Here is a 13,862-nt window from a genome sequence, read left to right on the forward strand (position 1 = left end):
CCGCCAGAGGTTGTTCTAAGCCAGGCAGATAAGTCAGACTCCAAAAGGAGCAAAGCCCCAAACTCGGTCTTCATGGAGCTTGCCTTCTGTTGGGACAGGCAAACAAAAATTTATGGAAGTGAGTTAGGTAATGTGCTAGCAGGGTGATGGGGGGAAAAAATTGGAGTCAAGCAAGGTTGGCGTGTGGGATTGAGGGGTTAGATAGTGGGGTGGGAGTGGGTAGCATGTGAACAGAGGCTGGAGGGAGAGGCGGGGTGGCCATGTGAACTGGAGAGAGAGAGCCCTGACCAGCAGTCGGGGCAGGGGCCCCGAGCAGGTGAGCCTGGTGCATCCGCAGAGCATGGAGGGCCAGAGAGGAGGACAAGAGGGCAGGGGCCGCGGGAGGCCGGCTCCTCCAGGCCACAGTGGGGACGCTGGTTTTGCTGGGAGGGTGGTGGAGAGCCATGGCCGGTCTGAGCAGAAGAGTCCTGAGATCTGATGAGTTGACCAGGGGTCCTCCCCGCTTTGATTGCAGACATACTCTGAACGCTTGTGTGCTTCCTGGCCGCTCTGTCGCCTGTCAGCCCTTCCGAACCCCTCATCCCACGGGTGTCCCGGCAGACGCGGGCCGTGTGCCCTGCGTGCTCACTCCTGCCAGGCCGGAGCAGACACTCAGACGTCCGCTTGGTCCATCCTGGCCTTTGGGGGCACCAGAGCTGACTTTGTGTGTTTTTCCTGCCTTCTGCCTTCCTGTCCCGGGAAGGCCATGCCCTTCTGGCCTGGAGAGGAGGAGCAGGAAGGATCAGAGGTGGAAGAGCAGGCAGACGGCTGCCCCCTGCCCTTCCTCTGGCTTTAGGTCCCCGGGCCAGCCCGGCCCTCATGCTGATGGCCACGGCATTCCCTTGTTTCCTTTGTGCTTCCCTGCCCTCTGCTCGTCTGAGCCTCCCTCAGCCACCGTGGGCACTTGGGGTGGTGATTGGTTGCTCTGTGGTTTCAGGAAGATAGGAGCCTGAGGTCTCTCATCCTTCCTTCCTGGCTCTTCTTGCTGGGTTTGTCTGGACTGGCCGGGGCAGAAGGGCCAATTTGCTTCTCCTGTACAGGAGGGAACTGCCCCAGACCCTGGGAATAAATGTAAAGGAAAAAAAAACTTGCCCATAGAGCAAAAAAAAAAAAAGTGTTCCTAAAAATAAAACAGATTTCTCATATGAAAGGGAAAGATGGCTATCTCATATCCCATTCAGTCAACTCCATTTGATTTCATGGGTTGGATGCAACGTCTACTTGGAAATATAATATGTCGTTTCTTTCGACTCAGCCCAGCTAGGGAAGTGTGGCTTCCGTCTGAGGTCAGGCTGTCTGTCCCCGTCTTGTCGAGTCTGCTGCTGACATCAAATTATTAGGGTCATCGTTACATCTGGGTTAACAGAGACCCCGGGTGACAGCTGAGATAAGGAGGGGCTGGAATCAGGGGGTGGGTACTACTGGATTGTTCTGCCCCAAGGCTGTGTGTTTGATTGCCTGTTACCCGATTTCCCCAAAATACAACCCCCTAGGGGACAGCTCTAGACAGAGGGATGGGCTGGTGACCCAGGTTTGGTAGGGTCATGAGAGACTGCTCAAGAGACAGGCACTTCTGGATCTCAACCAGAGGACTCAGCCAACCTTACTGTGCTCCAGTCCACCCAGACTGTGTTTGATAGTCCTCGCTGAGCATGGCCTCTGCTCAGTAGGAATCCCCATTCCATCGAGTATGGCCACCTACAGCCTCAGATCCATGCTTGTGGGGGTGTGGCGGGGGGCTCAGTGGGGTCCTCTGGAGACTGAGAGGGGGCAGGGAGCATAGCCTCCAAATCCTGTGATCAGGGAAGAGGCTCCAGGATAAGCACGAGGCAGAAAGAAGTCCTGAGGAAGGGTGTGCATGAGTTCTCTTGGTGGACACACTTTCATTTGGGTGAAATTCCATTCATGTGAACCCCAGGAAGTTTCAATGTGGTAAAGTCACCAAAAATGAGACTCAGGCATACTGTGACTGGCAGAGTTATTACCCTCTCTCACCCTTAATCAAATCTTACTGAGATTCCCAGGAGTGATAGAATGTTTATCCAACCATATCTGAGGAGCTGTCTCAGATGCAGTCCACTTCTGGCTAAGATAAGGCAACAAGGACTGACCATATCCCTCCTGCTTAAAACAAACAAAAAAATGGACAAACTATGTGAAACAGCAGTTTTCAAGACACTGACATCAGGCAGTAGAGGTCAGTGATATATGAAAAGTGGAAAATAAATGAGATGAACCCTACAATTGCCTGGATTACTGCCTTGAAAGAGTTTCTAAGTCATGGAGGAAGGAAGAGAAATCCAGAAGACCCCCTGGTTAAGGAGAAGTTGCTGGCAGTCCAAGGAGATCAGGGCAGCTGGAATTCCCTAAAGAGACAGCTGCACAGAGACAGCACTCTGGAGAGTTTCAGAAGGTCCCCCACAAATTTTTGATTATTAATCATCTATTCCCAACAGTCAGACTGATTGTCACAGACGTTGCATAGGGAACACAGAGTGGTCCTTCTCAATAATGGAGAATGATTAGCCCTAGGTTGATCAATGCTCCCACCTAATTAACCTTGAAAGCAAAACTCAAGAGGATCAAACTGTTTTCAAGTAACTCAATGACATAAGAGAACAAAGCTCAAGAATCATTTGTTGTTGTTCAATGCTGTCATGTCTGACCCTTCATGACCCCATAGACTGGCTCCTCTGTCCTCCACTATCTCCCAGAGTTTGCTGAAATTCATGTCCACTGAGTCAGTGATGCCATCCAACCATCTCATCCTCTGCTGCTCCCTTCTCCTTTTTGCCTTCAATCTTTCCCAGCATTAGAGGCTTTTCCAATGAGTCAGCTCTTCATATCAGGTGGCCGAAATATTGGAGCTTCAACTTCAACAACAGTCTTTCCAATGAATATTCAAGGTTGATTTCCTTTAGGATTGACTGGTTTGCTTTCCTTGCAGTCCAAGGGACTCTAAAGAATTGTTACAGGAAAACAAAATCTCCAGCACCCAACAAGATAAAAATCACAGTGTCTGACATTCAAATAATCCAGTTAAAGATTCTCAGACACACATTCAAAGAAGCAGGGAAACAAAACCCATAATGAGAAGAAAAATCAATCAATTAAAACTGATGCAGATGTTAGAATTAGTAGACAAGAATGGTAAAACAGTTATTATAACTATTTCAGATGTTCTAAAAGTCAAGTAGAAACTTAGAAGATGTTTTTAAAGACCCAAACTAATCCCCTAGAGATGAAACTACAAGATATAGGTTGAAAAATACACTGAATTAAATTTCATTAAAGGAGAAAAAGTGAACTTGGCAACATAGTAATAGAAACTTTCCAAAATGAAACACAAGAACAACAAAAAAATCTTTAAAAGCATCAGTGAGTTATGGGGCAATTTCAAGTGCCCTAATATTTGTGAAATTAGTTTCCAACAGAGAAAGGGGCTGAAAAAGTATTTGAAGAATTAATGGCCCAGAATTTTCCAAGTTGACACAAACAATAATTACACAGATCCAAGAAGTTCCGTTAACCACATGAAACATGAAATTTACTTTACCAGGGCACATTTTAAACAAATTAGTTAGAACCAGTGATAAAGTTTTTAAAGTAGCCAAAGGTGGGGGAAAAGATGCATTATATATGGAGATAAAGATAAGGATTACATCATATTTCTCACTGGAAACAATGGAAGTAAGTCAGCAGAGCAATAGCTTTAAAGTAGAACACATCTTTAAAGTAGAACATCTGTAAAGTAACCTAGAATTCTATACCCAGCAAAAATAACTTCCAAAAATGAAAGCAAATAAAGACATTTCCAGACATACGAAAACAGAAGGAAGTCGTCAACAGGAAGTGACTGCTACAAGCAATTTTTTTTCATAAAACATCCTTCAGGCCAAAAGAAAAATGACACCGGAAAGAAATATGGATTTACATGAACGAATGAACAGTGCCCAAAATGCTAACTATAAGGATAATACATAATTTTCTCATTATTTAAATCCCTGTAAAAGATAACTGTTTAAACAAAATAATATAATGATGTGTTTATAACATATATAAAAGTAAAATGTATTACAACGATGGTACAAAAGTTGAAAAAGTTGAGAGAGGAAAACGGAAGTATATTATTGTAAGGTTCTTATACTATATGCAAAGTGTTATCATAGCACTTAAAAGTAGACTGGGGTAGTTTAATGATGTATGCCAGAAGCCCGAAAGCAACTACTAAACTACTCAAAGAATCATAGCTTATCAGCCATCCAGAGAGATAAAATGGAAATTTTCAATTAACCCAGAAGAAGGCATAAAAAGGGCTTCGCTGGTGGCTCAGTGGTAAAGGACCCACCTGCCAGTGCAGGAGACATGGATTTGATGCCTGATCTGGGAAGATCCCACATGCTATGGGGCTACTAAGCCCGTGTACCACAACTACTGACCCTGTAGTCTAGAGCCGGGGAGCCGCAGCTACTGAGTCCAAGCACCCTAGAGCCGGTGCTCTGCAACAAGGGAAGGCGCTGCACTGAGAAGCCCATGCACCACAATTAGAGAAAGACTTGTGCAGCAGCGAAGACCTAGGACAGCCAAAAATAAACAAATAAAATTATTATTTAAAAAAAAAGGCATAAAGAAAGGGAAAAGAGAACAAAAAACCTGATAGGACAGAAGTAGAAATTAACAAATGATAGATTTAAACCTAACCATATTAATAATCTCATTACTGTAAATTATCTAAAAAAAAAAAAAACAAATTAAAAGGCAGATATAAAGGTTTCAACTATATACTGCCTACAGGAAATGTCTTTAAGTGTAAAAACACGAATTCCTTAAAAGTCAAAGGGCGAGAAAACATAAACTATGCTAACGCTAATTAAAAGAAGACTGAAGTGGCTGTAGTAATAGCAAACAAGTAGATTTCAGAACAAAGAATATTATCAGGGATAAAGGAAACAATTTCATAAGGATAAGCAGTCCATCAAGAGGGCATTGCAGTCTTAAATGTTAACGAACCAGTAACATAGCTTTAAAATACATGAGCAAAATCTGAGAAAACCACAGTGAGGAATAGATAGGACCACAGTTATAGTGGGAGATTTCAATACCCCCATCTTGCTAATTGATAGAACAAGTAGAAAAATGAGTACCCAAATAGATTTGAGCAACAGTCATTCACCTTGACCTGATTGACATTCATAGAATATTCCACCCAACGACAGCAGAATACACACTCTTTTCAATTGCGCCTGGAACAAACTGACATAGATCATATTCTCAACCAGAGGTCCCCGACCCCTGGGCCACAGTCTACCTGTTAGGAACAGCAGGATTGAGTGGTGGGCGAGTGAGCGAAGCCTCATCTGTTTGTACAGCTCTCCTCAACACCTGCATCACTGCTGGGGCCCCATCTCCTGTCAGAGCAACCGTGGTGTTCGATTCTCAACAAATCGAACACAGTAAATGTAATGTGCTTGAATCGTCCTGAAATCATCTCCTGCACCCGGTTCATGAAAAAAATTGTCTTCCACGAAACTGGCCCCTGGTGCCAAAAAGGTTGGAGACTATCGTCCTAGACTATAATGCAAGCCTTGATAAATATCAAAGAATTTAAGTCATTCAAAGTATATGCTCTGACCACAGTAAGTTAAATTACAAGGCAATAACCAAAAGATACGTAGGAACTCTCAGACATGTGGAAGCTAAATAATACAGTTCTAAGTAACCCGTGGGTCAAAGAAGAGAGCAAAAGGGAAATTAGAGAGTATTTTGAATCGAATGAAAATAAAAACATGAGATGGCAAAATGTATGGGATGCCAGCAAAGCAGTATTAGGGAGAAATTTATAGCACTAAACATCCACATTAGACAAGAGAAAAGTTCTCAAGTCAGTTACCTCAGGTTTGTAATATTTTAAGATATTCTAAAAAGAACAAATTAAACCCAAAGTAAGCAGAAGGAAGATAATAAAGATCAAAGCAGAAACTGATGAAACTACAAACAGAAAACACTAAAGAAAATCATTAAAACCGAAAGCTGGTTCTCTGAAATGATCGATAAATTGATAAGCATCCAGCCAGACTGATCATGAAAGAGAAGAAAAGAATTACATGTCAAGAATAAGAGGTAACATCACTAAAGATTCTATAGGCAGCAAAAGGATGATAATAGTATGATAATTTTATTCCAGTAAATTTGAAAGCATAAGTGAGATTGACAAAGTTCTTGGAAAATACCAACTATCAAAGCTCACACAGGAAGAAAGAGATATTTTGAATATAGTAAAGAAATTCAATGTATAATTTAAAACATTCCCACCAGTTTGTAAGTTGGTGCCACCACTGTTGGAGAAGGCAATGGCAACCCACTCCAGTACTCTTGCCTGGAAAATCCCATGGGCAGAGGAGGCTGGTAGGCTGCAGTCCATGGGGTTGCAAAGAGTCAGACACGACTGAGCGACTTCACGACTTCACTTTCACTTCTCACTTTCCTGCATTGGAGAAGGAAATGGCAATCCACTCCAATGTTCTTGCCTGGAGAATCCCAGGGACAGGGGAGCCTGGTGGGCTACCGTCTATGGGGTCGCACAGAGTTGGACACGACTGAAGCGACTTAGCAGCAGCAGCAGCAGCAGCTGCCACTATGGAAAATAGTACGGAGGTTCCTCAAAACACTAGTTGCCGTGTAATCCTGCAATCCTCCTACTCCACTCCTTTGGTGTATATCCAAACAAAATTATTATTTGAAGATGCATGCACCCTAATGTTCGCTGAAGCACTATTTACAGTTGTCGAGACATGGAAACAACCTGTCCATCAACAGATGAATGGATAAAGAGGATGTGGTACACATATACAATGGAATATTACTCAGCCACGAAAAAGGATGAAATAATGCCATTTGCAGCAACATGGACGGACCCAGAAATTATCATGCTAGGTGCAGTAAGTCAGACAGAGAAAGAGAACTACCATGTCATGTCACTTATGTGTGGACTCTAGAATATGGCACAAATGAACTTATCTGTGAAACAAAAACAGATTCACAGACACAGAGAAAGGACTTGTGGTTGCCAGCGGGGAGGGGAGCTGGGGGAAGGGTGAACTGGGAGTTTGGGATCAGCAAATGCAAGCTATTATGTACAGGATGGATAAGCAACAAGCTCCTACTGTATAGCACAGGGAACTTTATCTAATATCCTATGATAAAACAGAATGGCAAAGAATATGAAGAATATATATATATATAACTGAATGACTTTGCTGCACAGTGAAAATTAAGACAACATTGTAAATCAACTATACTTCGATAAAACAAATTAAAAAAAAAAAAATTCCCACCAAGAAAACTCCAAGCCTAGATGGCTTCACTGGCAAATGCTAGCAAACATTAAGGAAGAAATAACTCACTCAGAAAATTTTAAAGGACATAATGTTTCCCAGCTCATCCTATGAGGGCCGCTTTACATTTTTGGTCAAAAAGAAAAGGAAAGAAAGAAATCCATTAAAGAAAAAACTACAGGCCGAGAAGGAGTGAGCATTTATGCAGAAACTCTAAATTTTAGCAAATCCAAATCCAACATTATATAAAAGGACAATGCATCATGATCAAGTGGGGTTCATCCAAGGAATGCAAAATAGTTGAATATTCAAAAATAAATCAGCATCTGGTTTTGCTTGTAAGGATCGTGGATGTCACCACACCATGCTGACGACAATTAAAAGCTAAACACTTTGAAAAATCAGTAACTCTTCTAGAATCTGTAGGAGAAGTGAGGACTTAGGGCAAATTACTGTCCCCCAAATCAGACAGTCTGATCGGTGAATATAAAGAGTAGCAATTTACTGGAGCAGAGACCTAAAGGCATCTACAAAAAAACCTGAAGCTAACATTACACTTGATGGTGAAAGACTGAATGCTTTCCTCCCACATTCAGTAACAAGACAGCCATGCCCGCTCCTCCAGCTGCTGCTTTTTTCCTTTTCTTTTCTAAGTATTTATTTGTTTGGCTGCACCTGGTCTTAGGCCACTCAGGTCTTCAATCTTCCTTGCAGTGTGTGGGCTCTCTTAGTTGCAGCATGCGATATCTTGTTCCCTGACCAGGAATGGAAACCCGGCCCCTTGCACTGGGAGTGAGGTGTCTTAGCCACTGGACCACCAGGGAAGTCCCACTACCCCTGCTTCTGTTCAGCACTGTCCTTGAGGTGCCACTGGTACAATAAGGCAAGTTAGAGAAATAAGAGGCAGCTAGATTGGAGAGGAAGAAGTAAACTGTCTTTGTTCACGGACAACGTGATGTATATAAAAATCCGATGGAAGCTAACAAATGAGTTTGATGAGGTTGCAGGATACAATTTCAGTATATAAAAAAATCAATTGAATCCTATATACTAGCAGTGGAAAAGTACAAACTGAAATTGAAAAAAAAAATAGCCTTTACAATAGCATTGAAAAAATAGAAATACTTGGAGGTGAATCTGATAAAAGATGTAGAAGATATACGCTGAAAACTACAAAACACTGCTGAGAGAAATTAAAGAAGACCTGAGCAAACTCCAGGAGATAGTGGAGGACAGAGGAGCCTGATGTGCTGCAGTCCATGGAGTCACCAAGAGTTGGATACGACTCAGTGACTGAGCAACGACAAATAAATGGAGAGATACACTGTTCTCATGGGTCAGAAGACTCAGTACTGTTGTCTGTTCTCCCTGAAATGATCTAAATATCTGATGCAGCCCAATCAAATCCCAGTAGGCTTTTTTTGTGAAAAGTGAACAAAGTTGTTCTAAAATTTATATGGAAAAGACCTAGAACATCCAAAACAACTTTGAAAAAGGACAAAGTTGAAGGATTTACAGTGACTTCAAGAAATAGCAATCCACTCCAGTATTCTTGCCTGGAAAATCCCACGGACACAGGAGCCTGGGGGACTGTAGTCCATGGGGTCACAAAAGAGTCAGACACAACTTGGTGACTGAACAAGAAGATTTATTACAAAGCAACAGTGACCAATACAGTGTGGTATCACCATAAAGACAGATAAGTCAGTGAGTCCAGACATAGAACCGCACATACAGGAACAACTGATATTCAGCAAAGAGAATTCAGTGGATCATTTTTACCACACATCATGCTGGAGCAATTAGAAATTTACATGCAGAAATGCACTTCGAGTCATACCTTACATCACATACAAAAATCAAACTAGATCATAGATCAAATGTAAAACCTGAAACTATAAAACTTCTTGATTAAAACATAAGAAAAAAAAAAAAAGCCTTAGAGATCTTGGATAAGGCAAAGCACAGCCCACAAAAGAACAAATCAACAAGTTGGACTTCATCAAAAACTTCTGCCCTTCAAAATGCACTACAAAAAATGGGGGGAAAACCACAAGCTACTGATTGGAAGAAAGTATTGGCAAATAATCATCTGCTATAGGACTTGTATCCACAATATATAAAGAGCTCTCAAAACTCAATAATTTAAAAAACCCACGCTTTAGAATGAGCATAAGATTTTAACTTAACCAAGAAGATATACAAATGGCAAACAAGCACACACAAAAATACTCAGCATTATTAGTCATCAGGGAAATACAAATTAAAACTATTCATATAAGGAGCTACACTACACATCTCTAAGGAGAGTTAGAGTGAAAAAGACTCACCATATCAAGTGCTGAGGATGTGGAGAACTTGGGACCCCCATGCACTGCTGGTGGGAATGCAAATGGGACACTTGGGAAAAAACTTTGGTTGTTTTTTAAAAGTTACAGATATCCCTACAGTGTGACCTAGTCATTCAGCAAAAACAATGGATGAATTGTAAATACATGCAACAACATGGATGAAGTTAAGCTGAGTTAAAAACAAAAACAAAAAAACAGACACAAAGATTCCACACTGAATTAGATAAAATTCTGGCAAATGCAACTGATGTACCGTGACCGAAAGCAGATTAGTGGTTACCTGGGGGCAGGGTGGCAGGAGGAAGGACTGCAAAGAAGCCTGAGGAAAACTTTCAGGGAGGATGAACGGCCCCCTCGTCACTGTGCTGATGGTTTGTTTCCTGGGTGTTTCCCTGTGTCTGAAATTATCAGATTATCTACTTTGCTGCTGCTGCTGCTAAGTCGCTTCAGTCATGTCCGACTCTGTGCAACCCCATAGACGGCAGCCCACCAGGCTCCACCGTCCCTGGGATTCTCCAGGCAAGAACACTGGAGTGGGTTGCCATTTCTTTCTCCAATGCATGAAAGTGAAAAGTGAAAGTGAAGTCACTCAGTCGTGTCTGACTCCTAGCGACCTCATGGACTGCAGCCTTCCAGGCTCCTCTGTCCATGGGATTTTCCAGGCAAGAGTACTGGAGTGGGGTGCCATCGCCTTCTCCGGTTATCTACTTTAAATGCATGCATTTAGGGCTTCCTGCATGGCTCATGGAGTGATAAAGAGTCCATCTACCAACCTAAGGGACACGGGTTCAATCCCTGGTTCAGGAAGATCCCACATGCCACGGAGCAGCTACACCCGTGTGCCATAACTTCTGAGCCTTTGCTCTACAGCCTGGGAGCCACAATTCTTGAGCGCACATGCCTCAGCTGCTGAAGCCTGCACACCCTGAAGCCTGTGCTCCACAACAAGAGAAGCCACCACAATGAGAAGGCCTCGCATGGTAACTAGAGAGTAGCCCCCTTCGCCGCAACTAGAGAAAAGCCTGCAGAGCAACGAAGACCCAGCACAGCCAAATAAATTATATATATATAATGTGCATTTATCATATGCCAACTGTACCTCCATGAAGCTATCTTTAAAACATTGTATTGGCAAAATCTAGAACCACTCTGTGTCCCTTAGGCTAAATCTCTAGTTTCCTCATCTATAAGGTAGGAGTAATATTGTGACAAATAAAAATAACATGTTGGATATACTTTCATGAGAGAGAACTCAATTAGTAATGGTAATAATGGAATAATGCTTTCAAGAATAATAACAAGAAGAAAACTAATTATGTGATTCTTAAACCGCCTGCTCACCTCTCCCTGCAGAGGTTTCTGTGGAGGGTTGGAAGGCCGTGGCCCTGGTTTCCCAGTTCGGTCATAATCTCACACATGATGACTCAGCGTCACTACTGTGGGAAGCTCCGATGCACACGTGTCCTCCACCCTCCGCTTTGTCCCTCCCAGTTTGGCCAGAGCTGGGGGGCTCCCTTGGTCCCGGTCACTGCACAGCCCTCCCGCCAGGTCACACCACCCCCAGATACCATGGTTTCTTCCTCCTTCTCCTAATTTGGGGATGCAAAGCCAAGTAGACGTGTAGGAGTCTTGTAGGTCAGGCAGGAGGAAAGCTCCCATGGAAGATGAGAGTCAAGCACGTAGCTTGGTTGCCCGCAGCCTTGCACACCTGTCCTGGCTAGCCGTTGCCATTTCATGACTTACGGGCGAGGTCATCCGTCCTGGCTTCCGTGTCCCTCCCGTATCTGAAGGCTCCGCATAGGGACAGGCTCCTTGTCCTCTGAGTGGACAGTCCTGGGAACCAGCTCGGGAGATCATGGGGCAGATTCAGAGATGGAGAATCCAGGTGAGCTGGAGTCATTGGGAAAACGTGAAAGAAAGAGGAGGAAGAGAACCTGCCGCTGTGTGTGTGTGTTTGTGTGTGTGTGTGTGTGCGCGCACCTGTGTGTTTATAGTCCCCAACCCTTTAGCACATACGGGGCCTGCCATGGAGACAGACCTCAGTATTTTTTGGTGGGAGAAGTGAGGGAGAGGACAGCTGAGCTCTGTCAGAAGTCTAGCAGCTGGAGGGCAGGAGCTGAGGCCCAGCTGGGCATGAGGTGCACTGGTCTGGCCAGGAGGGGGGCGGAAAGCCTGGACACAGTGGAGGGGGCCGAGTGACGTCGAGTGGCGGGATGGAGAGTGTGGACATTGTGTTAGGGGCCTCTCTGGGCTGCGGGAAAGGCCCCTGGAGGCCCTGCAGGGCAGCCCACCTACGCCGCAGGTCCCTCTGGGCTCTGCCGGATCTTCAGAGGTTGTGGGCACAGGCGTGCACCCGGGGCCCCAGACTAGCTGGACCCAGTGGAGAATCTTGGCCTCTAGCCCTTCCCCTGACTGTGGATGAGCACCGGCTCCAAAGCAAGGGCAGTGATTCCTTTCCTCACCTCAGTTAGAGGAGGGCTGAGGCTCCTAACACACACACCTATCTCACACTCACGCCTGCACCCCCACAGGATCCTAACATCTCCATACCAGACCCAATCAGGAAACTGTCCGAGGGCAGGGTCCGGGCACGTCCCCAGGGAACAGGCGTGGGACCAGGCTGCGGTCAGGGGCCCGGGCCCTCTGGCTCCCTGCCCCTCTGGCTCCCTGCCCACGGGTTCATGGCTGACCCGGCCGGACTAGGCAGACTTCCGAGGGAGCAGTGATGTGCCTGGCACCTCGTGGGCCCTCTGACCCGGCCTCCGGCTGTTAACCCTGGAGGACCCCCCACCCCCCGCCAACCTCGGTGCCGCTTTAGACCCTTCCCAGTTCCTGGAATCCGTACGCCGCTGCTCGCAGACGGCTGACCCCATCCCAAACCTCCTCGGGGTTTCCCGTTTGGCCACCGCGATGAGGTCTGCGGATGCTCTCTGTGCTCGCCAGACGGCCCCCTACAACCCCTGGCGAGGGCACAGTCACCCACAGTGGCTCTGGGGTTGCACCCCTCCCTTGGAGGTGCCTCCCTAACAGAGGCCCCTCGCCCCTGCCCAGAGCTGTGCCCAGGCGACGTGGGTGCAACGAGAGAGCAGTCCCTCCTTCCGCAAGGCTGTCAGAAGGCTAGGGCGCAAGCCTTTGGATCAAGGTGTCTTGATCCTGCTCTGGACTCGGAAGAGCAAGCGTTCCATCCTCTTCTCTTGGCGTCCAGCCTCCACCCCCAGCTTGCCCCGCGCCCCGCGCCCCAGAGCCTTGTCCTCTTGCCCACGTGCCTGGGCAGCAGCCACAAGGCTTGGGCAGCCCCGCCCTGGAATGCGCATGCCCGATCGTGGCCGAGCCTGTGCGCGAGTGAGTGGCCCTGCACGTGCGCGCGCGTGATGGAGGGCGTCGCTGGAGCATGTCGTCCTCTGTCTGCCCATCCAGGTTACTCGTCGCTGCAGGACGAGCTGCTGTCCCCCGCCTCCCTGCACTACGCGCTCCCCTCTCCGCTGCGCGCAGACCAGTACTGGAACGAGGTGGCCGTCCTAGACGCCATCCCCTTGGCGGGCACGGAGCATGACGCCCTGCTGGAGATGTCTGACATGCAGGTGTGGTCCGCGGGCCTCACGCCCTCGCTGGTCACTGCTGAGGACTCCTCTCTGGAGTGCAGCAAGGCCGAGGACTCGGACGCCACCGGGCACGAGTGGAAGCTGGAGGGAGCACTCTCCGAGGGACCCCGGGGTCCCACCTTGGGCTCTCTGGACCTCGTGGAGGACGACACGGTGGATTCAGATGCCACAAATGGCCTTATCGATTTGCTTGACCAGGAGGAAGGTCAGAGGTCAGAAGAGAAGCTGCCAGGTCATGAGAGGCAGGAGGACTCAACAAGTGCAGGGCAGGACTCAGAGCGTGAAGTGTCTCTTGTTTCAGGCCAGCAGAGGGTACATGCCCGCATCTCAGAAACCCCCACAGTGAGTTGGGCGACGGACTCGAGCCAGGACAGGTAAGGGCAAGCGCTGGGCTGCTGGGCGGGGTGCCTTTTGCCGTCCTGGGCTTCCGGGGGGGGGGGGGGAGGTCCTGTGCCTGGCAGTGAGTAAGGAGGGACTTTTATATGCTGCTGCCCCCAAAACCTTGTGTGCCAAACGCCCTGGAGGAAATAATTCAG

The 13,862-nt window shown here is 46.5% G+C and overlaps 1 protein-coding gene across 1 annotated transcript in view; it reads left to right on the plus strand.

The window, feature by feature from the left end:
* Positions 1 to 13,862, plus strand: part of ANK1 (ankyrin 1) — a 229,429-nt gene that overhangs the window by 205,888 nt on the left and 9,679 nt on the right. Inside the window, exon 39 of the mRNA XM_068970479.1 lies at positions 13,142 to 13,700. Coding sequence (XP_068826580.1) covers positions 13,142 to 13,700 — 559 coding nt within the window. The remainder of the gene's footprint in view (positions 1 to 13,141; positions 13,701 to 13,862) is intronic.

Source organism: Capricornis sumatraensis, chromosome 4 (assembly GCF_032405125.1).
Source record: "Capricornis sumatraensis isolate serow.1 chromosome 4, serow.2, whole genome shotgun sequence".
Lineage (NCBI taxonomy): Eukaryota > Metazoa > Chordata > Mammalia > Artiodactyla > Bovidae > Capricornis > Capricornis sumatraensis.